Below are 25285 nucleotides of genomic sequence, written 5' to 3'. Positions count from 1 at the left end.
CCCCATAGTTTATAGCAGCAATGTCCACAATAGCCAAACTATGGGAAGAGCCCAGATGTCCATCGACAGATGAATGGATAAAGAAGATGTGGTATATATATATGTGTGTATTTATGTGGTATATATACATATATATATATGTATATATATATGTGTGTGTATATACATATATACACAATGGAATACTACTCAGCAATCAAAAAAATGAAATCTTGCCATTTGCAACAATGTGGATGGAACTGGAGGATATTTTGCTAAGTGAAATAAATCAGTCAGAGAAAGACAATTATATGATCTCATTCACATGTGGAATTTAAAACCAAGCAGAGGGTCATAGGGGAAGGGAGGGAAAAGTAAGATGAAATCAGAGAGGGAGACAAATCATAAGAGACAATCATAGGAAACAAACTGGGGGTTGCTGAAGGGTGGGGGCATGGGGTAAAAAAAATCATCAATAAAGAGTCTTTTTTGGCTTGTCTCTTCTTTTTTCTGTTTCTTAAATTCCATATGTGAGTGAAATCATATGGTATTTGTCTTTCTCTGACTTATTTCACTTACCATTATAATCTCTAGCTCCATCTATGTTTTTGCAAATGGCAAGATCTCATTCTTTTTTATGACTGAATAATATTCCAGTGTGTAAGTGTGTGTGTGTGTGTGTGTGTGTGTGTGTATCTATATATATATACCACATCTTTGTCCATTGATCTATGGATGGGCACCGGGGTTGCTTCCATAATTTGGCTATGATAAATAATGTTGCAACAAACATAGGGGTGCATACATCTTTCTTAATTAGTGTTTTTATATCCTTTGGGTAAAATACCCAGTAGTGGAATTACTGGTGAGGAACCTCCATATTCTTTTCCACTGTGGCTGCACTAATTTGCATTCCTACCAATAATACAAGAGGGTCCTTTTTTTCTACATCCTGGCCAACACTTGTTATTTCTTGTGTTTTGATACTAGCCTTTCTGACAGGTGTGAGGTAATAGCTCATTGTAGTTTTCATTTGCATTCTCCTGACAATGAGTGATGTTGAACATCTTTTCATGCGTCTTTTGGCCATCTATATGTCTTCCTTGGAAAAATGTATATTCAAGTCCTCTGGCATTTTTAAATTGGATCATTTGCTTTTTTTGGTATTGAGTTGTGTAAGCTCTTTCTTTATTTTGGATATTAACCCCTTATCAAATATGTCATTTGCAAAATCTTTTCCCATTCAATAGGTGATCTTCCTGTTTTATTCATAGTTTTCTTCACTGTGCAAAAGTCTTTTATTTTGGTATAATCCCAATAGTTTAATTTTGCTTTTGTTTCCCTTAGTCAAAGAGACATATTTAGAAAAATGTTTATATGGCCAATGTCAAAGAAATGACTGCCTCTGTTTTCTTCGAGGAATTTTATGGTTTCAGCTCTCATGGTTAGGTCTTTAATTCATTTTGAATTTATTTTTTGTGTATGGTAGTTCAGTTTCGTTCTTTTGCATGTACCTGTCCAGTTTTCCCAACATCATTTGTTGAAGAGACTGTCTTTTTTCCATTGTATATTCTTGCCTACTTTACTATTGACTGTAAAAGCGTGGATTTATTTCTGGAATCTCTTCTGTTCCATTGAGCTATGTGTCTGTTTTTGTGCTAGTACCATAATTCTGTGATTGCTACAGCTTTGCAGTGTATTTTGAAATCTGGGGTTTCAGTTTTGTTCTTTCTCAAGATTGCTCTGGCTAATTTGTGGGGTCTTTTGTGGTTCCATACAAGTTTTAGGATTGTTTGTTCTAGTTCTATGAAAAATATTGTTGGTATTTTTTAAATATTGTTAGTATTTTAATAGGGATTGGATTAAATCTGTAAAGTCCTTTGGCTATTGACATTTTGGCAATATTGGTTCTGGAGTATGGAATATCTTCCCATTTGTGTTGTCTTCAGTTTCTTTCATTGATGTTTTACAGTTTTCAGAGTATAGATCTATCACCTCCTTGGTTAAGTATATTCTTAAGTATTTTCTTCTTTTTGGTACAAGTTGTCCATGGGCTTATTTTCTTAATTTCTTTTCTGCTGCTTCATTATTAGTGTATAGAAATGCAACATATTTCTATGTATTAATTTTATATCCTGCAACTTCACTGAATACATTTATCAGTTCTAGTAGTTTCTTTGCTGGAATCTTTAGGGTTTTCTATATATGCTCTCATGTCATCTGTAAATAGTGACAACTTACCTTCTTCCTTACCAAATTAGATGCCTTTTCTTTCTTTTTCTTGTCTGATTGTTGTGGGTAGAACTTCCAGTACTATGTTGAGTAAAAGTGGTGAGAGTGGGCATCCTTGTCTTGTTCCTAATCTTAGAGGAAAAGCTCTCAGTTTGTCCCCATTGAATATGATGTTAGCTGTGGCTTTTTCATAGATGGCCTTATGTTGAGGTATGTTCTTTCTAAACCTGCTTCATTGAGAGTTTTTATCATGAATAGATGTTGAATCTTGCCAAATGCTTTTTCTGCATCTACTGAGATGATCAAATGGTTTTTATCTTTTCTCTTGTTATGTGAGGTATCATGTTGATTGGTTTGTGAATATTGAACCACCCTGCATTCTGGAATAAATCCTATTTCATCATTGTGAATGATTTTTTAGTGTGTTGTTGAATTCAGTTTGCTAATATTTTGTTGAGGATTTTTTGCATCTACGTTCATTGGAGATATTGGCCTGTAGTATTCTTTTGTGTGTGTGTCTGTCTGTCTGTCTTAATCTGGTTTTGGTATCAGGATAACCCAAGTTTTGTAGAATGAATTTGGGAGCTTTCCTAGGTTTTGGAACGGTTTAATTGAATAGGTATTAACTCTTCTCTAAATATTTGGTAGAATTCATCCGTGAAGTCATCTGGTCCTGGAATTTTGTTTTTTGGGAGTTTTTTTTTTTTTTTAATTAGTGATTCAATTTCATTGCTAGTAACCAGTCTATTCAAATTTTCTATTTCTTCTTGATTCTGTTTTGGAAGGGGATGTGTTTCTAGGAATTTACCGGTTTCTTCTAGATTACCGAATTTGTTGGTATATAATTTTTCATAATATCCCTTATAATCCTTTGTGTTTCTCTAGTGTAAGCTTTATTTCTTCTTCTTTATTTCTGATTATTATTTAGAGTTCTCTTTCTTCTTTTTTTGATGAGTCTGGCTAAAGGTTTATCAATTTCGTTGATCTTTTCAAAGAACCAGCTCCTGGTTTCATCAATCTGTTCTATTGTTTTTTTAGTCTCTGTGTCACTTATTTCTTCTTCTTTTTTTTTAAGAACTTTATTTATGTATTTATGTATTTATGTATTTATGTATGTATGTATGTATGTATGTATGTATTTATTTATTTATTTATTTATTTATGAGAGAGAGAGAGGCAGAGACATAGGCAGAGGGAGAAGCAGGCTCCCTATGTAGATAGAACCCGATGTGGGACTCGATATGGAACTTGATCCCGGAACTCTGGGATCACGCCCCCAACTGAAGGCAGACTCTCAACCACTGAGCTACCCTGGTGTCCTGATTTCTTTAATCTTGCTATTTCCTCTCTTCTACTGGCTTTGGCTTTTGTTCTTTTCCTAGCTCCTTTAGGTGTAAGGTTAGGTTGTTTATTCAAGATATTCTTGCTTCTTGAGGTACACCTGTATTGCTATAATTTTCCTTCTTAGGACAGTTTTTGCTGTATCGTAACGATTTTGGGCTGTTGTGTTTTTGTTTTCATTTGTATCCATGTATATTTTATTTCCTCTCTGATTTCTTGGTTGACCCATCCATTATTTAGTGGTCTGTTATTTAGCTTCCATTGATTTGTGTTCTTTCCAGATGTTTTCTTGTGATTGTGCTCAACTGTTGTACTTGGAAAAGATGAATGATATGATTTCAGTTTTTTTTTTTAATTTATTGAGACTTGTTTTGTAGCCTAACCTGTGATCTATTCTGGAGAATGTTCTTTGTGCACTTGAAAACAATGTGTATTCCGCTGTTTTTGGATGGAATATTCTAATGTATGTTAGGCTCATCTGGTCCAATGTGTCCCTCAAAGCCACCGTCTCCTTGTTCATTTTCTGTCTGGATGATCCATCCACTGATGTAAGTGGAGTGTTAAAGTCCCATATTATTATTATTATTGTATAACTGTCGATTTCTCCCTTTGTGTCTGTTGGTAGTTGCTTTATCCATTTAGGTGCTCTATGTTAGGTGCATAGGTGTTTACAATCGTTATATCTTCTTGTTGGAGTTTTCTCTTTGTCATTATGTAGTGCCCTGCTTTATCTTTTGTTACAGTCTTTATTTTAAGGTCTACTTTGTGCAGTGTAAGTGTCCTTCTTAACAGGAGAGGTGTGCTCTAGCAGCTGGCTCTAAGAGGGAGCTCCCGTTGTTTCTCATTGGTTATTATTATTTTTAATAAGTCAAAAATGGGAAAAGTCAGGGCTATTAATAAGAGAGAGCTGAGATAAACTGCATACCACATTCAACATCCTCCTCTAATTTACTTGGTGGTTATGGGAGTGGAACAGAGAACCTTCTAAGGGGGTGGAGATGCCTATCTTTCAGTCTGAGCAGTGGCTGCAACATGCTTAAATGTGTAAAACTTGAATGAGCTGCTGAGCTCCAGAGTTGTGCACTTTATACACCTCATTGTACTTACTTTATACTCCTGTTTTAACAATGCCAAAAGAAAAAGCTTTCAATAGTAAATCTGTTCCCTACTTCGAATAAACTGCAAGGTGAAAACAGTAGAATTTTAACACTTTGACTAAGTTTTTTAACAAGTCATAAAAGGATCCTTAGTTTATTCATTCATATCTATTTAGCAAATCTTCGTAGGTGCCCACCACCCACATTGCCAGATACCGCCGGTTCTGGAGGTGGACTCGCTCACACTCAGTCTCTGTTCTCAGGACCTTCATGGAAACCATCTGTGATTAACAGCGGGGGAAGCTGAAAGTTCAGAACGGGAGGGGTGGTGGCAAACTTGCTGAAATGGCAAGCCTTGGAGAAAGGGGGTGTTGCCAGTGAAGTGTGAGGGCAGCCCAGTGGGAGACAGGCAGCCTGAGAGGTGGACAGGGCCAGATCAAAGGGGCCCCTGAGTCGGCCTGACCCTCGAGATGGACAGGGAACCATTGCAGGAGCTGGGTCAGATTTGGGTTTCTTTTAAGGAGAGTATCTGAGTCAGATTAAAGCCTTCCATGGCCCACTCTGGTTTCAGCTGGCTGAGGTCAGAAGGGGAGGCGAGTCTCGTGGCAGGGAGACCAGGTGACTGGCTGTTTAATTGCTGAGCAGAAGGGTGTTCGGACTCGGTGTGCAGTGTTTGCACCTGTTGTTTGCGACCAGGATTCTCATAGACCTGGACGGTAGAGAGCACTGTGGCTGGGCTGGCTGCAGTGGCCAGAACCAGGTGTCTTTGGGTCCCAGGAGCAGCCAAAGTAACACAGAACATTTAGCCTGGATGAAGGAAGGCTCAGAGGGATGCAAGAACAATGAGTCTTCAGATATCTAAAGTCCCTCTGGTGGAGTCGCATCACCCTCACCCTGTGTTACCACAGGTGCTGGAGGTGGAGATCAAAAGGGCACCTGTAAGCTAGAAAGTGCTTTCCTGCAAAGCAGGAGCTAGCCCAGGGTAGAGGTGGCCCTGCTGGCTACCACCGTGCGGATGCACCCTGGAAGACAGAGCAGGGTGAAGGTCTTGGCTCAGGGTCAGGCAGCTGGGATGAAATCCCGGCTTCACTGTGTTCTAGCGGCTCAGTCCTGAACAAAGTTGGGTTTTTTAAAGATTTTCTTTATTTATTTATTCATGAGACACAGGCAGAGGGAGAAGCAGGCTCCCTGGGGGGAGCTCGATGTAGGACTCGATCCCGGGTCTCCAGGATCACTCCCTGAGCTGAAGGCAGATAGGTGCTCAACTGCTGAGCCACCCAGGTGTCCCCTAAACAAGATTTTATTCTGTTTTTTTATTCTTGGTTTTGGGGTTTTTTGTTTTGTTTTTTCGTTTTGTTTTGGTAGGCGGCACAGCAAAGTTTATTGAGCAATAGTAAAGCTCATCAAGTGATAGAGCACAAAGCTCTCGAAGAGGGCGGGGACCCGAGAGGGTTGCCCTTATTCCGTTTCCTGTTTCTCACTTTCAAGAGACAATGGTAGCAAATTCTTCTCTCATAAGGTATTCTGAGGATTGAATGGGATGATTTGTGTAAAATGCTTAGGATAGCCCCTGGTAAATATCAATAAATGTTAGGTTTGATTACTTCATTATTATTATTATTTTAAAGATTTTATTTATTCATGAGAGACGCAAAGACACAGGCAGAGGGAGAAACAGGCTCCATGCAGGGAGCCCAACGTGGGACTCGATCCCGGGACTCCAGGATCATGCCCTGGGCTGAAGGCAGGCGCTAAACTGCTGAGCCACTCAGGGATCCCTGATTACTTTATTTATTTTTTTACTTTATTATTATTAATAATCATAGCTTCCTGGGTGATTCAGATGCATGGCCTGGTTTGGGTACCTTAATGAATCTTAAGTTTCCTTCCATTTTGATAATCAAGGATGGAAAAAGAAAAAGTCAAGAGGCTGTCATAAGATTACAATGTTAGGCCTACAAATTTTTTTTTTTTTAGATATATATACCATTGTTTTTTTTGTTTTGTTTTTGTTTTTTTTTTTTTTTTTTTATGATAGTCACAGAGAGAGAGAGGCAGAGACAAAGGCAGAGGGAGAAGCAGGCTCCATGTACCGGGAGCCCAACGTGGGATTGTGGGATTCGATCCTGGGTCTCCAGGATCGCGCCCTGGGCCAAAGGCAGACGCTAAACCGCTGCGCCACGCAGGGATCCCAAATTTTTTTTTTTTTAAGATTTTATTTATATGGGAGAGTGAGAGACTACAAGTAGGGGTGAGGGAGAGGGAGGAGCATACTCTCCACTGAGCAGGGAGCCCAATGCAGAGCTCAATCCCAGAACCCTGGGATCATGACCTGAGCTTACCCAACTGAGCCACCCAGGGGCCCTATAACCTACAAATTCTCTACATTCTGAGTAAATGACTGACAACGTGTTAGAAGTTCTGTTTAGTGCATTTATCGTGATGAGCGTTTGGTTTTTAAACTCAATTTTTACTTGTAATGAAGATCACAAAAATATTAAGTTTTTAAAAATATTTCTTTACTATTTACTTATAACTTTTAAAAACCCTTCATTTCTTTGAAGAATATGGTATGGAAAATTTGCAAATTAAAGAGCTAAGCTCTTTAAATCATTTAAAGCAGATTGTTTGGATGTCCCAAAAAAGACTGGAGATTATTGGCTCTCTGCAAGTGTTAGGGCAGGAGTGGGTGTGGGCCAGGAGAGAGTAAAAGGAATTACAGTATATTATAAAATATAAGTACCCAAATTAAGACCCAGTCTAAGTCTTGTGTTTTCATAAGCTGCTTTTATAAGCCTGGGTGTACCCAGGCCAAGGTTTGAGGGAGTCCCACAAAACAGGAGCTTTGCAGCCTTGGAGATTCCTCAAATTTGAGAGCTGCTCCGGAGTGGGAGCTTTGAGAAGGGTCTTGGGGGCCACACCCAAGAAGCCTAAGCTCTCTGGAACTCATCTAGCTCTTGCTTCAGGGAGGAGCTCCAAAGTGGCTTCTTCTAGCTGCAAGGAGATTCTAGGCCTCCCCAGACTGCTGGCAGGCAGGAGGCACCAGGTCAGGGTGAGAGTAGATTCCTCTTCCTGAGTTGTGTTTCTCTCCTGCATAGAAAAAAAGATTCTTTGTAAGTACCTGTAAGAGACAAGGGAAGAGAACAGGAAGGAAGGAGAGAAGAGAAAACCAGGGATCCCTGGGTGGCTCAGCAGTTTAGCGCTTGCCTTCGGCTCGGGGCGTGATCCTGGGGTCCTGGGATCGAGTCCCAAGTTGGGCTCCTTGCATGGAGCCTGCTTCTCCCTCTGCCTGTGTCTCTGCCTCTCTCTCTCTCTCTCTCTCTCTCTGTCTCTCATGAATAAATAAATAAAATATAAAAAAAAAAAAAAAAGAAGAAAACCACCACCAGCAGGAGGGATTTGGAGGCGCAGTGCAGTCAGTGGGTGCGCTGAATGCTAGCAGTCCTTAAGCCTGGTGCTCATTTCCTCTCCTCAGCCATTGGTAATCTCCACTCACAGAGGGCTCTCTATGTGGCACTGACCCTACAAGAGCCTCTTCCTGTAGTCTTATCACCTCATCCAGGCCCTGTGAGCAGCAGGAAGGTGGGGGTGCAGGGAGGCTGTGCCATCAGCACCCCAGGCTCTGCAGTACCGCCAGCTGGGTCTGAGAGGCTAGGAGCCCTGCACCTCCTCTGCCTTTCCCTCAGCCCCACGAAGCTATGCTCAGCCTGAGCCCAAGCCTCACACACTGTGAGGCTGTGGCAAAAATTAAAACCCTAACTCCACCCGCTGAGCCTCTCCCCAGGCACTGCAGGCTTCCTCTCACTGTATGGCTGGCCCTTGTACTTGGAAGTTTGCAGAAGCTGTTTGAGGGCTGGCTGCACTGACCTGAGATACATTTTCCTAAAACCTGCCTTTGATCTTATCTTCTGGCTTAGAAGCTTCCCACAGCTCCATCTTGCCCGCGGGTCAGAGTCCTCCGACCTCTCGTTTTGTGCAGGCCTTCACCTGGCCAGCTCTCATGCATCCTTGGAGACCGGCCTGGATGTTGCCAGAGTGGGCTTGCTGTCCATCCCACGGGCCTGCCTGGATCTTAGCACTTCTCACTCTATCGTGATCTTGTCTGCTGAGATCCTCGGGAAAACGTGCTATCCGTCAGTGCCAACTTTCTTAGACCTACTGCAGTCAGGGAGAACCCCAACTTGACGATCTCCACAGCACCTCAAAATGAAGAAATCGAGGAAGAACACTTGGAGGGGTGGGGGGTCGAGGCTGGGTGATGTTAAGGTGTGTCTCTCAGGCAGGAAACTGGCAACGACATCACTAGCTTTTGATTGGTGAGCCCCGTTAGGTGGAGGTCCTGAAGTGAGTCTGGATGAGCAAGCTAATAGTCCTGGTTACGTTCTTTCATTTGGGTTCCCAGTCTTCCCTTGCAGGAGCAGGTATGTCCTGAAGCAAGCCGCTAGATTGTTTTCACTCGGTCTCGTGTTGCCTCGCAGAGCACCAGGAAAGTGCCTGGTCTCGGAATTAGGTCAGTATCAAGACAGCAGAGACCAAGGCACAATCTTTGTGCAAACGCTAACGAATGCCTATTAGCAGAGCACCTGGATGTCATCAGCACACTGCAAATGCTTGTTGAATCTCGGTGGCCCTAGGACCATCTAGGGCACTCCCCTGCTCCTAGGAGAAGCAACCACCGGAGCGCATGTCTAACAAAATGCTGCCTGACGGGGTCCAGTGCTGCCCCAGGCAGAGTCCCATGATTGGCACTGCCATCAGCTGAGGGTTAGTGAGAGCTGTGGGGACTCGGGCCCCACCCCAGATGCAATATTAGCAAGCAGCCCGGTGGCTGGGGAGCATATTGAGAGCTGAGAAGCACTAGAAGTGTCTGGACTGCTCATGGGAGCTGAGCAAGTTCTGTCCAACAAACGTTCACAGAGCACTTCCTCCATGCCAGGCAGGCGCAGAGCTCTGCGGAGACAGCACAGAGGCCTTCTCGATTTCATACTCTGGAGGAGGACAGGCACATAAACACACATCTCGAGGACAGTGAGGGTGTCGTAAATGAACTTTTTTTCTTAGTACAGGAGAATATTTCTGTGCTTGGATCCAGATTTAGCAAAGCATGTGTCTGTGTGTGTGTTCCAAGAGCCTCCTTTTCCCCCTTCAAACTTCAGCATCAGAGTGACTTCCCCCAACAGAGGTCATAATGACAACGCTCTTGCTGTCCTTTTCTGTGGACAGATCCTGACAGCGAGCGGCGACGGGACATGCGCCCTGTGGGACGTGGAGAGCGGACAACTGCTGCAGAGCTTTCACGGGCACGGGGCTGACGTCCTGTGCTTGGACCTGGCCCCCTCAGAAACGGGCAACACCTTCGTATCTGGGGTAAAGACCCAAGGGAAATCCCTAGGGGCCCTTTGTCTCTGTGGGAGGATTATGTTGGCAGTTCTTGTCAAATTTAGGGGGTGGATCAGACATTTCTCTAGAAGGATTTGTCCTCCACTCACTATCCCACCCACGGCAATGCCAGTGCTTAGTGGGTGGTTACAGTGCAGGGCTCTGAGGGTTCTCCTGTTCTGCTGCTGACATCCAGTCTACACTGGGATCTGGAATGTTCTCATGTGAATGCTGTGACTTGAGGTGCATATCTACCACATTTTAAAAGGTTATTCCTCAAGCAAATAGCAGAGTCAGCATCTGAAATCACTGGAGACGAGCCACAAGAGTACCAAGCCAGTCAGATGGCTGCCGAAGTGAGGCAGCATTGTGGTGTGATCCGGGCATGGGGCTTGTGGGACCCTGTCCCACCCTGCCCTGCCCCTGCCACTCACCGTCACCCTCCTACCCCAGGACACGGAGAGCAGAGAACATTTGAAGGCCACGGTGGCACAGAGGAACACTCCATCAGGATGCCTGAGTCCCAGCTTTACTACTTGACTAAATTTCCTCATCTGTAAATTGGACGTGATGCAAAACAGTACTCCCACTCCCCCAGGATATGACGTGGAGTATACTAGGTGGGAGAGTTGACAATATGTTACGCAGATGTCAGAGGCCAGTATGTCTGTGGACAACCAGAAATAAGAATGGGGAACTGACCCAGCTGACCTGGCTCAGGTCCTCTGTCACTTTAGTCAGGAGGGAGGTGAGAGAGGACGTGCAGACAGACCATTGTGTGGCATTTGCAGCTGGAGGACAGAAGGGCCCTTTGCTCCAAGCTGCCTAGGTCTTAGAGCTGAGCATCAGGTGAGGGCTGTGTGGCCTTTAATCAGCAGGAACCCCATTTTCTTCTTGGGTATTTGGCCCCATCTGCATATGTTTCATTTCCGTGCCTTTGAATAAGTGTATTTATCCCTCCTCAACTGCACTGTCTTTTCAAATTGTTGATATCATTGTAGATTCTATTGTGTCTTTCAGAGCACTGACCTCCGTTTGATTTAGTGTCCTTAAAAGATTTAAAGACACTCCTGATTGCTTTGTCCACATCCTCATTAAAGATAATCAGAGTGCTGAACCCCCACAGCGGGGACTTCTGAAAAGTCAGTTATGGTACTTCATCCCGCTCTTTGCAGCTGAAACCAGCAGCTTGAACACCAATTTTAAGCCATTACTTCTGTTTAGTGAGTCTGCATTATCCTACCCAAGCTGGATAACAGGATTGCTCTGCAGGAACTTGTCATATGCTCCTAGAACCATGATAGTATAATGTGAAAACCTCATGTTTATGATTCTCTGGGTCATGTCGGCAACCTAGAGAGGGTTTATAGGTAGTGAGGCAGAAGCCCAGAACGGTGACTTGTTAGGACACCCAGCTAACTGCTGGCGAGGTCATGACGCCCAGCCAGCATGCAGCAGAGGGCCCCTGGTGCTCTACCTTTGCTCAGGGCTGTCCCATACACCTGAGACAAAGCAGGGTGGTCCCACCGTGCACCCATTGTCTGCCTGCCCTTCCCCCTGGGCTTAGGGAGGCAGAGATAAGGAAAAGGGAGAAAGGGAAGGATAGAACAAAGAGAAAAGTGCCCAGGAGGAAAGCAAGGAGTCCTTGGAGGGTTTTGCACCCCTTGGAAAGGTGCAAAAGAAGAAAACATGCTGAAGGGGAAAGCTGGGTGCCCTCCCTTGCTCCCCCACACCCCAAGACATAGTCTCATCTTCTCAGGGCTTATCCATTGAGGAAAGCAGCCTTAGGTGAAGCTAGTCTCAGAAATGCATCTTTTTGGCCAATGGGAGGTAAACAGCTCTGTTACATAATGAGAACTCGTGCTTGTCCGTAGACAGGCCTTGCAGTGGCCATAACTCTGGGTAACTTTGCATTTGTAGGGATGTGACAAGAAAGCCATGGTATGGGACATGCGCTCCGGCCAGTGCGTGCAGGCCTTTGAAACACACGAATCTGACATCAACAGTGTCCGGTCAGTGAGTAGAATATTCATGTAAATTCTCCATTCTGCTGGTGATCCCTGGTGTGGGGTAATGCTCAGCCCAGAACCCACATCCAGACTCCTTTTACTCGGCTGAGAGAGGTCTCCCCAGCAAGAAAGGCTGATTTGTGGTGGCCCTGAACGGTGCTCCAGATCTCTTGGAGATATTTAATTTCATGCCACTCAGAGCAATTGATATTAACTTCTCTAAACAGAGTCAGTATTTCTCATTCATTTATTCAGTAAATACATATTGAGACTTATGTGCTAGACATTGTTCCAGGAACTTGTGAACAAGATAGAGAAGGTCTCTTACTTTCTTGCAGGAGATAAGACAAAATACAAATAAATAAATGTACAATTTAATTTAAGGTGGTGCTAAGTGCTAGGAGAGAAGTAAAACAGGCAGATGGGATGGGATGGGTTATTGCTTAGAATGGTCTGGGAAGGCCTCTCTGAGAAAGTGATGTTTGAAAGAGACAGGCTTGCACATAACTGGGTTAAAATGAGATGTGGAAGGACCTAACCAAAGGCCAGTTTGGGGGGTGGCTGACGTGGTCTCTGCTTTGCCTTTAAAAGATCACTCTGGCTACTGTTTGGAGAATAGGCTGTAGGGAAGAAAGAATGGAAATGTGATGACCAATTAGAAAGTTGTGTGAGTTCAAGAAAGAGGTGATGGTAGCTGGAACTAAGGAAGACATTGTGGAGACAGAAATGTCCAGAATGTGACATTTCTGAGATTTTACCCTAGCTGCAAGCTATCAAGTTAGGCTGCCACAGTTTCATGGATGCTAGTAGAAGACACAAAACTCCGGGGTTTGAGATGAAGGACAGTTTATTACTCCCAGCAGTGGCAATAGCCAGGGTATTGGCGTTTTTGTGCTCGTTGCCAGAACCCCAAATCCACAGGGTGAAATAGAGAGGACCAAATGACACCTGCACAGGCCAGAGTTTGCATTACAAGAGAAGGACCTTGAGCTTGGGAACCCAAACCATTCATAAGGGGCAGTAAGCAGTGATCCATTTACTAGGGCAGGGAAGACTGGAAGAAGTACAGGTAGGATGTGGTTATTGCACATGGTTCTGGAGCTCTGCTTTGGGACAGTTACATTTAAGATTCTTATCATACAAAAAAAAAAAAAAGATGCTTATCATACAACCAAGTGGAGATGTTGAGTAGGTAGCAGGATGTATGCACTGGATCCAAGAGAGAAGCAAGGACTCGACATGTAAATTTGGAAGATGGCACTGTCAAGATAGTATTTGAAATAGAATCATCTAAGAAGTTTCATTATACTTAATGGGAAAGACACTAGACCTGTTCCCCTTAAAAGGAAGAACAAGAGAACAGTTCTTATTTACATTAACTACAGAAATGTTATGTTAGTAAGAACTTTCTAGGTCCTTGCCCTCAATTGTAGGATAGAGAAAAAGGAAAAAGACTATTACTTTTGGCAAATGTGCAGTAATTACCTAGAAAATCAAAGGAAATTAATACAGATAATAAATGAAGGCGGTACAATGCAGGACAGAATATAAAGCCACAAAAATAAACTAAACCCCTATATATTCACAGAATATAGTTTTAAAATGCACCATTCTCTCACTCATGCTGTTGCCCCTACCCTGACCCCACTTCCTCTAACATCCACTAGGTCTCAGTGTTGACTTCCCTTTCCCCAGGAAAAGGAGAAGACAATGTCTTCCCGAGAAGACAATGAACAGTAATAAGCATTAGTTGTTGAATGCTTTTCATTTGGCACCGTGCCTAGGTCTTTGCCTATATGATTCGGTCTTTACAACAGGGAAAATGCATGAGCATCCTTGCTTTTCAAATGCAGAAACTGAGGCTGGGCAAGGTAAAGTCCCTCACCAGAGGTATCACGTGGAGGCAGGCAGTGGTCAGTGCAGAGGCTCTGTACATAAGGTTCCAGTATCTGTTCAGATGATCACTTTCTTATCCCCGAGCTGCCAAATCTCAGGAATGAGGGGTGTACTCAGTGGAAACCATGGTTACAGACCGCCTGCTCTGTGTTCAGTGCCTGGTGCAGATACACACATCATCTCAGTTACTCCTCACCAATGCTCTGCAAGGCCCCTACTTAAAAGGGGAGAGAACTAGAGGCCAGTGGGCCAGCCAGATGAGCCTCCCTTTCTGGCCTCTATGAAGAGTGGTCCTTATGTCCTTAGAAGTAGAGATTCAGATTCAGATTCCACAGGCCTGGCATGGGACAACCTTCCCAGGTGATTTCCAGATGATTCTGATAGGCACCCAGGATTGAGAATCACCACTCTAAATAAGGCTCTTTCTATCCAAACTTTCTCTCTGCAGGTACTACCCAAGTGGAGATGCCTTTGCTTCAGGATCAGATGATGCTACGGTATGTTTCTATGTTATGACAGCTTATCCTATTCCAAGAGAGAAGCAGGGGTGCCTGGGTGGCTCAATCAGTTAAGCATCTGCCTTCGGCTCAGGTCATGATCCTGGATCCTGGGATCCTGGGATCCTGGGTTTGAGGCTCCTGGCTCAGCACTGTGCCTGCTACTCCCTCTTCCCCCATTTGTACTCTTTTGCATGTGTGCTCTCTCTCTCTCTCTCTCTAAAATAAATAATTTTTTTAAAAAAAAGAGATATGCAATGATCTAATTTTATTTTTCAAAATTAATGTTTTTTTTATTATAGTAATAAAGTGAATTCATTTAGGCAAATGGTAGGGGATTAAAATACCTTAACCTCCCAACCCAAGAAAATCACAGTTGGGTGAATTCCTTTGTGTCTTTTTAATTTTTAAACAAAATGCTTTATAATTTGCTTTTGTCACTTAGCAACTGATTGTGAACATTTTCCTATGCCAATGTAGCCAATCTACATTGTATTTTCTTAGTGATTGAATAGTATTTCATGTTATGGAAATGCTGTTATGTACTTAACTAGTCAATTTTTAGACACTTGGGTTTTTCTAACTGTTAAGAAGCACTGCTATAATTAATACTTTTGGAACTTATTTCTCCCATATCTCATCTGCCCTACATGTTCCTTTTGCTGTACCTCTATAGGCAGCCTGGGGAAAGTGGTTGGCTCAGGATTTGATGGAGGGAAGACAAATAAACTGAATTAATAAGATCTTTTTTAAAAATGAAAATGAAAATGTAAAACTTCCATATGCAAAAAAATGTATAACAAAATATAAAGGCATACATCTATGAAAAATTTTTGCCATCTATATGACCAAATTGAAATCCTTTAGATATGAATGGAGTTGGATAATCAATAAGATAAACACCCCAATTTTTAAAAAGGGGATAAAATGTAGACTTTTTACAACATGGGAGATCCAAAATGGCAAATCAACACCTGAAAAACATTTTCAGACCATCAGACCACCCATATTCCAATAAATGCAAGTTTAAGTGATAACTGCTCATTTAGATTAGCAGTGAAATGCTGCATTGTGGAGGTGATGTGGTCAAAGAGCTTGGAGTTAGGCCCATTGGTACCATTCTTTTGGAAAACAGTTTTGCCATATGATCCAAGAGCTTTCAAAACATCCCTATTCTTTGATCTGGCCATACTATTTCTTGAAACAGTTTTATTCTGCGGATTCTATTCCTTAACTATTCTAAGGAAAACATCAGAGATATGCATAAAGATATTTACCTAAGAATGGTCCCCCAAATTTTAGTTATAAAGGAGAAAAATTAGACGTAATTAAAACTCTTAACAGGGTATGGTTAAACAGATTCTGATATATCCACATAAGAAATATTCAGCAACCATGTTAGTCATGTCTTTTTGAAGATTAATGAGAAAAATGCTCATAACCTGATGTTAATAGAAGTGATAAGGAAATACCCACTCCATTTAAATATATGCATGAAATGGAAGTAGACTGAAGGAAATAGCCTCGATGTAAGTAAATACCTCTAGGATTTGGGGTGATTTTTATTTAGGCATTTCTGAGTTTTTCTGAATTTTCTACTATGAGTATATATCCTTTATCAGAAAAAAAGAGGTTTCATTTTCGGTTTTGATTCCTCTCCCAAATCTTCTGTATTTGCTGTTTCTTTGAATCTCCACTGATCCATGCCAATTAATAGGAATTGGAAGAAAATACTAGAGGAAGAAACCAGAGGTATTTCCCTCATCCTCAAACTACACAAGCCATAGGCACCTGCCTCTAGCCCTGTGGCCCTCTCTTCACCAACCTGGAGCCAGAATTAAGTGTTCCTTTATCTTCTCTGTCACCCCAGTGTCGCCTCTATGACCTCCGGGCAGACAGAGAGGTTGCCATCTATTCCAAAGAGAGTATCATATTTGGAGCATCCAGTGTGGACTTCTCCCTCAGTGGTAAGATTTTCTTTTAGAAGCTTCCCTGGGGCTGTAAGACAGGATATAAATGAAACCCAGCTTTCCATCAAGCTTTCCCTCAGCTGAACTTCCTGGGAGCCAATGTGTTAAGCAATCTGCATTTGCACTGGTTTTCTTCCACGAGCCCCTACCCCCACTTCACCGCACCTGAAGCGGCCTCCCCACTCCATTCATTTTACAGGAAATGAAGGCTGTGCCACCTAATGCTGTTCTTCAAGACAACGATGCATGAAACTTCACATCTGCAGAGCCATTCACTAGGCATTTCCTCCTCTGCCTTCCATTCTCCCCTTTTTCCCTGAAAAGGGACTTTTTCCAGCTGTAGGGGGAGTGAAGCAAGAGCCCTTTTCTCGATGCCTTGAAGCTCATGCCACCTGTGCCTCACAGCTGGGGAGGCGGCTAGTAAGAGTTAGGGCAGCACAGATAGGAACATTCAGTTTCCCCAGACACAGCTCCCCAGGCTAAATCTGTGCTTTTAGGCATGCATGCTGCTGCTGCCTACAACATCTTTTGCCTCCCTTCTCTGCCTGGCAAACTCCTACTCAGCCCTCAAGAGCTAACTCATGTTACTTCCTGTGTAGTGCCCTCCTTGATTCCCCTTCCTCCATGAGCACATAGCATTGTACACACAGCTAAGCATTTCCAATACAGCCCTTATTACATGGTGCTACCATGTGTCCATTTATTGTCTACTTGCCTGCCCACCACCACCCTCCACAAGGGACAGTAACCGTGCTCTCTTCTCAGAATCCCCAGGGCAAAGCATAATGCCTGGCACATAGCAGGCCCAAAATCACTGTTGATTGAATGAATGAATGAATGAATGAATGAGCGAGCAAGTGACTGCATGATCGCATGAGTGAAAGTCATGAAAAGAAAAACAGAAAGGGAAGAACTGGTTCAATAACCATCATATCCTCCTACTTTGAGGTCGCCTACTATTTGCTGGATACAACGATTATACCATCAATGTCTGGGATGTTCTTAAGGGGTCCCGAGTCTCCATCCTGTTTGGACATGAAAACCGAGTCAGCACTCTGCGAGTTTCCCCTGATGGGACTGCTTTTTGTTCAGGATCATGGGATCATACCCTAAGAGTAAGAGACACATTTTTTTATTTTACTGTGTGTGTGAGAGGAAGAGTGATTGGCCTTCTTAAAGCAGAGGCTCAGCGTAAACATGGGGCATGTCAGCCAGACAGTGCTCTAATTTCAGCTCATGGCCCCAGAACCGATCCGTTGCCCCAGAGAGGTAGGGAGTCCCCCCATCAAGGCAGGTGTTCAAACTTGGTTAAATAACTATGTATCAGCATGTAATTGAAGTAATAATTGGGCCAGGTGACTCAAGCAGTTCCCATTGATCCTGAAAGTAGGATTCTTCTGATTCTATCTTGGGCAAACCACAGTGTCAATCTCACCTCTCAGTGGTGCAACCTTCTTATTCCATGGTGACACACCTTTGTGAGACCCACAGAGGGGCTTTAGGGAACTCATGAAGTCCCCAAAATTATAGGTCACATTTAATGTGTCCATTTTTCTGGGAAGAGTTGTCCTCATGGCTTTCATCAGATTCTCAAAGAGCTCTATGACCTTGTTGGATGTTGGCTCCTCATAAATAGCTCCAAAATAGCCTATTCATAAAGCAAAGTTTATTTCTTAAGTTTCTAAGTTTATTTCTTACCTCGGTGGGGACAGAGCACAAACTTGACAGTCTTAGTGGCCTCTCAGAATATAAGAACAAAGACATATGTTTAGGAGGTATGGGGAGGGGGGGTCTGGTTTAAGGCCAGATGCAGGGATTTAATTAGGATCGGACATTTGTGGAATAATAATCTTAAGATTGCTGGACACATAGTTAGGGGAGGAAGAGGATTTTGAAGACAGTCTTGAAAAGTAACCAGTCATTTGTTGATGCTCTGGGTAGGCCTGAGAAGTGAATGTCTTTTCTAAAAAGGGTAGTTTGAGTAGTCTACTCTTAGGATAAATAAAGGATTTTTGTGAGGTTCCTAAAACATACAACAAAGGTATCTGTGAATTCATCTTCCAGGGCAAGAGTTTCCTAAATCAGTAAAGTCACCTTAATGTACTCAGTGAGGTGTGTGGGTACAGATGGTTTAGGTGCTCAGCCTAGGAGTTACCAGTCCCTGGTAGGAAGGCCACAGATGCCCTGCAGATGATTCAGCAGAGCTAGGGGGAGAGGCAGGTCCAAAGAAGCACCTTTGAGTTGCCAGGAGTAAGGTGTTATGCATCCAAAATATGAGTGCTTTATTTTGGATGGGGCACGTGTGTGTGTGTGTGTGTGTGTGTGTGTGTGTGTGTAAAACATTGTTTCTGTCTTTAAACTCAAGTTTCACAAGTCGTTAATTACTAAGGGACTAACAATTATCTGTTGGTGGCTTTGCAGGTCTGGGCTTAATCATCTCCTCGAGATGCACACGTAGGCACCTGAGAGTAGAATTTGAAATCGTCATATGTAAATAGTTCTTTCTTCTAGAGAATCTGAGGGTTATTGCAATGTAGATTACAGGAGCGACTCCACGGATGCAAGTTCACTCTGTGTCTCTGATATTCCTATTACGACTTCCACCCCTGGAAACACACCGGTGTGGGCCTTCAGCACTAGAACACCTTCAAGTACAGTGTTTTGCATTTTAAATGCTTTTTAAAATGTATCCATTTTTAAGGTTATTCTAATTATACAGTCTCAATGCATCCTATTACCAGTAGGATTCAGCATATAATACGTCCCCAGGACTTTCTTGAATCAGATTTGTTTTCAGAGCACTTTAGAATCTGATTCTCTCAGCGTGCACTGTGTCTTTTGGAAACTTCCTCTGGAAGTGCTGATCTCAGCGGACTATATGAGGCAGACCATGTTGATTGGTGATCTGTGATAGAAAATTCGTAATTGGACAAAATCCCTTTCTAAAAAAATATTTTTATTGTAAAATTTTCTTTTTCAGTCTCACATCTTTTTTCAGAGCAAACATTTCCTTCTGTGTGAACGGTCATAAATAGAGGAGAGAGATCCATCAAGTGGACAGGATGTTTGATTTATGAATTCCATGAGTGATGCGATGAATCGCTTGGACAGGATCCTTCCTGTCATTTGAGAGAAAAGCGGTTTGTGACACAAATGCTTCCCAGAGAAACCAAAACCTTTCTTGTGTGGGAACATAAGACAGTAAACTTACTTAAAAACCTGTTAGTAGTATTAGATGTATTAGAACTAGTAGTATCCACTCAGGCTACAGTAGATCATATCCATATGAAGCATATTCATATTTATTGCACTGAAAATATAATTACATACACAAATTAGTTGATAGGCCCCGAGTGATAATGTCTCTGTGTGTCTTAGATTGAGAAAAAATAACACAGAAAATACCTGTCTTTATTTGAAATTCAGCATTTCCTTCTGGAAGACACTACCTGTTTTTGTTAGGAGATTCCCTCTTTTCCTTGTTCTTAAGGTGTTGAGGCTTAATCTTTGTTTTAGCAAACCCCTCATTCATAAAGATAGCATGCATTACTTAGAGAAATAGAAAGTTGCCTCACACACCGAAAATCACTCCTGGTGGAGGCCTGCCCTGTGGGTGGTCTGGGGTCTTGTGGTGCCCCAGGGCTGTGTGTGCTAGTGCCCTGGGTCCTCCAGACCCCTCTCTTGTCCTAATTCTGGCCCTGCAAGCCAAGCCCAGGCCCTGCTGCTTAGAGAGGCCCTTCCAGAGCAGGAGCAGGGCATGGCCATCAGACAGGCCTGGATCTGGCTGGTGCTCCTGCAAACATCAGGATGTGTGCCAGGCCTACCCTCAAAACCACTTGTTCAGGTATCATAATGGGCCAGTCAGTCAAGAAACAGCCAGGCTAGCTTTTCCACCAATTCTTTTCAAGTAAATATAATGGTTAGATTCAGTCATTTGCCAAGCAAACATTTTACTGAGGGTTTTACTGTGCAGCACACCCTGGGGTAGAGAAATGTAAAAGGCTTCTGCTTGACTCCAAAGAGCCTAGAGGTGGGAGGGAGGTGGTCCACAGAGACCATTTCTCATCCACCTTCTTGATCATTCCCCAGTGGATCTCAGGCTGGGCAGGGGCTCAGGGATATGGACACAGGATCTCCCCAGCTCCTGCCAGCTGCTGAGAGAGTCAGCCCCCAGAGTGCACCTTATGGGATTCCCCAGCTCCACTCCCAGAACTCCCAGAGTTTGCTCCTGATCTCCTGGGTATGGGATCCCCTTCCCTCTCTCCTACTGACCCTTTAGTGTCTCTGCTCTCTGACCTGGACCTCCCACAAGTAAACGAAGATGGGACAAAGGAAAAGTCACCTAGACTAAAGGAAAGCAAATTCAATGGTACATGTTTGGAGAGGCAGAGAGCATCTTCAGTATATGTGCAAAAATGATCATAACTTTCCAATCAAAAAAGCTATGAAAAAAACTGTGAAGTATTCCCTAGAACACTCACTTATCCCCACTGGCAGTAAGCTACCTCCCTAGAAGTATTTGATTTTGTAGTGGGTGTTGTTTTAGCATTTATCGATGGAACACGTGGTTTGGAATATGCTACACCATGTGGGGCCTCCGGGGTAACTCCAGATAATAAATTGTATTTTGCATATTGAAAATAATGCTGAGTGGAGTCTTGTCATCAGTTTTTCTTCTTTCTGGAGGACTTGGGGGCAAACCTATGAAACCAGCTGCAGGGAAGGGTCCACACAGATGTGTCCTCAGGTGTGCACAGCCAGAGAAGAGAAGGGTTAGGCAGGAAGGGGAGTCAGATAAGGAGGAGTGTGGTGATGGGTATGTATGGGAAATACCTGTGAACCGAAATCAAGGCAGCTGCTTTGGAAGTGGGTGGCTGGCCCTGCAGAAGTGGGGCCCAGCTGCCAGCCCAACTCTGGAATGAGCCAAAGGTAGGCATTCCATATCCATGTCCCCCTTCCACCCCTTGGCCTCCTCTATACCTTCCCTCGATTAGAAGGGGCAGCCCGGGTGGCTCAGCGGTTTAGCGCCGCCTTCAGCCCAGGGCGTGATTCTGGAGACCCGGGATGGAGTCCCACGTCGGGCTCCCTGCATGGAGCCTGCTTCTCCCGCTGCCTGTATCTCTGCCTCTCTCTCTCTCTCTCTCATAAATAAATAAAAAATCTTTAAAAAAAAAAAAAAAAGAAGTGGCTTCAAGACAGCAAAAAGGTCATAAAAGTGTTTGTACCCCGGACTCTCAGCTAAGCTAGAAGGTGGCACCACTGACACTAGGACTCATCTGTAAGTTAGAAGGGGGCAGCACAGTGACAAAGGATGTGCGCCTACGTTCAGATCCAGCTGTCCCACTCTGATAGCATCTATGATATCTGACTCTCAGCCTCAGTTTCCTCGTGTGTGGAGGGACAGAGCTAAAATACATGAAGGCCCTACCTCAGCCTTTGGCTCATCTTCAGCAGGGGTTAGCTCCCTGCTTCCTGCCTTCTCCCTTCTTGCTCTCCCATGCCTACCCCCCATCTTCCCTATGTCCCTTTCCTTCCTCTTTCTTCCCCTCAGCCCTCATGCCGTCCTCCCTCCTTAAGCAGCCCCTATTCATGTATCCAATTAGTTATTATCATCAATTAGAGATTCATCTAGGCCAGTGGTTCGAGGTGTTGGGTCTTGATGAGCCCTCTACACTTTTAAAAATTATTGAGCTTTTGGTTATGTGGGTTATATCTATCAATATTTACCATATTAGAAATTAAAACTGAGGAAAATTGTAAGAGACAAGAACGCAGACACACACATTCCATTGGTGAGGCTTTCCCCACATATTAGTAGGCTCTGGATAACTCCTCAGAGCATGAGAGTCTTAAAAAACGCACACAAAGAAAGAGTCAGTATTATTATGGAAGGAGTTTTGATCCTGGGCCCGCCCCCCCTCCCCTGAAGGGTTTTGGGTTGGGCCTCTACTTTGAAAACAGCTGATAGGGCTAATGAGCCCTTCCCAGGCACCCAGTGAAAAGTCCCTAAGGAGAGTAATACCCTTAAGGGAGCATGAACAAAAAGGGAGGGGTGGGGTTGAGGGTCATTCAGGAGAGGCCTTCAAAGGAGGTTCAGGCAGTGGGAAGGCACAGGTACTGGAGGCTGGAGACCAACTGGGGCCTGCGGACTGCTGAAAAGCTTTTCAGAAGAGGACACTTAGGATCCTGGGGTGAGCCCTGCAGACAGGTTTGATTAACTGGGCTTGGAGTTGGGGCCTTATTGCTGCCACCTGGCTTCCTCCCAAGTCGTGGAGAGCTGGCTGCGCAGGGATTTGTAGATCTGCCACCTCCCAAACTTACCTGCTGAGAAAACCACTCGGGTCAATTGCAGGTTAAAAATACAGGTCCTAGGGGGATCCCTGGGTGGCTCAGCGGTTTAGTGCCTGTCTTTGGCCCAGGGCGCGATCTTGGAGCCCCAGGATCGAGTCCCACGTTGGGCTCCCAGCATGGAGCCTGTCTCTCCCTCTGCCTGTGTCTTTGCCTCTCTCTATGTCTATAATAAATATTAAAAAAAAAAAAAATACAGGTCCTAGGGGTGACTGGGTGGCTTAGTTAAGTGTCTGACTCTTGGTTTCAGCTCAGGTTTCAGGGTCCTGAGATTGAGCCCCAGCATAGGCTTCCCACTCAGTGAGGAGTCTGCTTCTCTCTCTCTGTCTGTCTCTCTCTCTCCATAAATAAATCTTAAAAAAAAATACAGGTCCTACAAATATAGATACAGTTCCTAGAGATCTGGACTGGGCAGGACTTGAAGTGGGCCAGGAATTCTGAGGAGGCAAGTTGGGGAAAAGTTCTCAGGGAATATTTTTGTCTCCATGGATCCTTTGTAAGAACGTGAGGTTAATCCATTCACCCTCTCACCTGTGCTAGGAGAGCACTGGGTTACTCTTCAAGGCAGACCACAGACCCGTTGCTCTCTAGATGGGACGTGGCTGGAGTGGGCTGGACTTCAGGACTGCTCATTCTCCACATGGCTGACTCATGGCCATTTCTGATGGCAAAAATGAAATGGATATGTTCATGTCATTGTAAAAAGGATGCAGACCCTCTAGTAAGGAGATGGGATCAGGAATGATGCTCTGGTTAATATAAATAACTATGAACAGCTAAATATCTAAGGTAAGAGCATTTACGCAAAGATTGTAACAGCAGAAAAATGCCTCTCTTTGAACCTATGGTTATGTAACCAATATACCACCGGTGAACACTTGACTTTTTCATAAACCAGGAACCATGAAGCAGAGGTCAACCTGTCCGTGCTCCCCAATAATAGGTGGCTTCACACCATAGGGTGTATACCCAAGAAAAATGAAAACATGCCCACACAGAAACTTGAACACAAATGTGCACAGTTGCCCAAAGTGGAACATCCCAAATGTTCACAACTGATGAATGGATGAGCAAACTGTGGCATAGTCATACGGTGGGGTATCATTTGGCAATAAAAAAGGAATGAGGTACTGATTCATGCCACATGGATGAACCTTGAAGAAAGTGTGCTAAGTGAAAGAAGCCAGATGCAAAGGAGTACACAGTATATGATTCCATTTATATGAAATATTCAGAATAGGCAAATCCACAGAGAGAGGAAATAGTTTGGTGGTTACATGGAGCTCAGGGTGGGATGAATGGGGAGGGGCTGCCAATGGGTATAGGATTTCCTTTGAGGTCATGGAATTAGTGATGATGGCTGCACAACTCTGGGAGTATACTAAAAACCGCCATTATAGACTTTGCAAGAGTGAATTTTATGGTTTGTGAATTCTATCAGAGTAATGCTGTTGAAAAATATATATGGAAAAATAGTAGGTAGTCTGTAGCTATTTTCCGTATTTTAAAAAACAAACCACCAGGGACGCCTGGGTGGCTCAGTGGTTGAGCATCAGCCTTCAGCTCAGGTTGTGATCCCAGAATCCAGGATCGAGTCCCGCATCGGGCTCCCCGCATGGAGCCTGCTTCTCCCTCTGCCTGCGTCTCTGCTTCTCTCTCTCAGTCTGTGTCTCTCATGAATAAATAAATCTTAAAAAAACAAAAAAACACCAGAACCTTCTGATTTTCAGTTAAAGGTAGGACAATGAGCATGGTAATCCTGGTTAGTTCATATTAATAATAAAAATTTCTCTGTAAAGAACTTTTCCGAAAAAAAAAAAAAAAGAACTTTTCCTATGTGCCGAGCACTGTGCTAAGCGCCTTGCATCCTCCAACTCACATAATCCTTGTAACAGCTGTATGATGTAGACAGTTTATTACCTCCATTTTTTATGTAGGGAAATTGAGGCCAGGAGAGCTGAATAACTTGCTCGTGGCTGTACAGCTTCTAAGTGGCAGAGCTAGGATTTTAACCAAATCTGACTGCAAACTGCCTCCTTGCATTGTGTGGGTCAGAAATTCTGTGTAGAGGTTAATTTGTTCATTTGCTATTTGGTCCAACTGATAATTATTAAGAGTTAACCAATGGCAGGGCCAGATTTACCACTCACCACCAAACTACTCCAAATCTAAGAAAAAACTGTGCTTGTTGCTAAAATACAATGTTCAAAAAAGTAAAATCATGACTCTCTGGCAAATAAAATATGAACATATATCAAAACATTTAATTCAGGGAATCTGGGTGGCTCAGTGGTTGAGCATCTGCCTTTGGCTCGGGTCATGGGGTCATGATCCCAGGGTCCTGGTATCGAGTCCCTCATCAGGCTCCCTGCTTCTCCCTCTGCCTATGTCTCTGCCTCTCTCTCTGTGTCTCTCATGAATAAATAAAATCTTTTAAAAATTTTTTTAATTCCATAAGGGAACCCATAAGATGTCAAACACAGTTAAAATGGGAGCTTAATGTAGGGAGATTCATATTCCTTCCTGATGAAATTCAG

At 43.5% G+C, this 25285-nt stretch overlaps 1 protein-coding gene and 1 long non-coding RNA gene across 5 annotated transcripts in view; one reads left to right on the top strand and one right to left on the bottom strand.

Moving 5' to 3' along the window:
- GNB5 (G protein subunit beta 5) overlaps positions 1–21044 on the top strand; it is a 41906-nt gene extending 20862 nt beyond the window's left edge. For all 4 annotated transcript variants that reach the window (XM_077881125.1, XM_077881126.1, XM_077881124.1 and 1 more), the window contains 6 exons: positions 9873–10016; positions 11949–12040; positions 14382–14430; positions 16301–16397; positions 17349–17515; positions 18822–21044. In XM_077881125.1, the coding sequence (XP_077737251.1) occupies positions 9873–10016; positions 11949–12040; positions 14382–14430; positions 16301–16397; positions 17349–17515; positions 18822–18833 (561 nt within the window). In that variant the 3' untranslated portion in view covers positions 18834–21044. The remainder of the gene's footprint in view (positions 1–9872; positions 10017–11948; positions 12041–14381; positions 14431–16300; positions 16398–17348; positions 17516–18821) is intronic.
- Positions 21045–21593: 549 nt separating this feature from the next.
- Positions 21594–25285, bottom strand: part of LOC144303231 (uncharacterized) — a 58538-nt gene continuing 54846 nt past the window's right edge. Inside the window, exons 3-4 of the long non-coding RNA XR_013370264.1 lie at positions 23280–23409; positions 21594–22914 (exon numbers count right to left, since the gene is read on the bottom strand). This is a non-coding gene — a long non-coding RNA (uncharacterized LOC144303231). The remainder of the gene's footprint in view (positions 22915–23279; positions 23410–25285) is intronic.

The sequence above is a fragment of the Canis aureus genome, chromosome 32, assembly GCF_053574225.1.
Source record: "Canis aureus isolate CA01 chromosome 32, VMU_Caureus_v.1.0, whole genome shotgun sequence".
NCBI classification, from domain to species: Eukaryota; Metazoa; Chordata; class Mammalia; order Carnivora; family Canidae; genus Canis; species Canis aureus.
The sequence above is the reverse complement of the archived record's forward strand: the minus strand, read 5'-3'. Positions and strand labels throughout refer to the sequence as shown.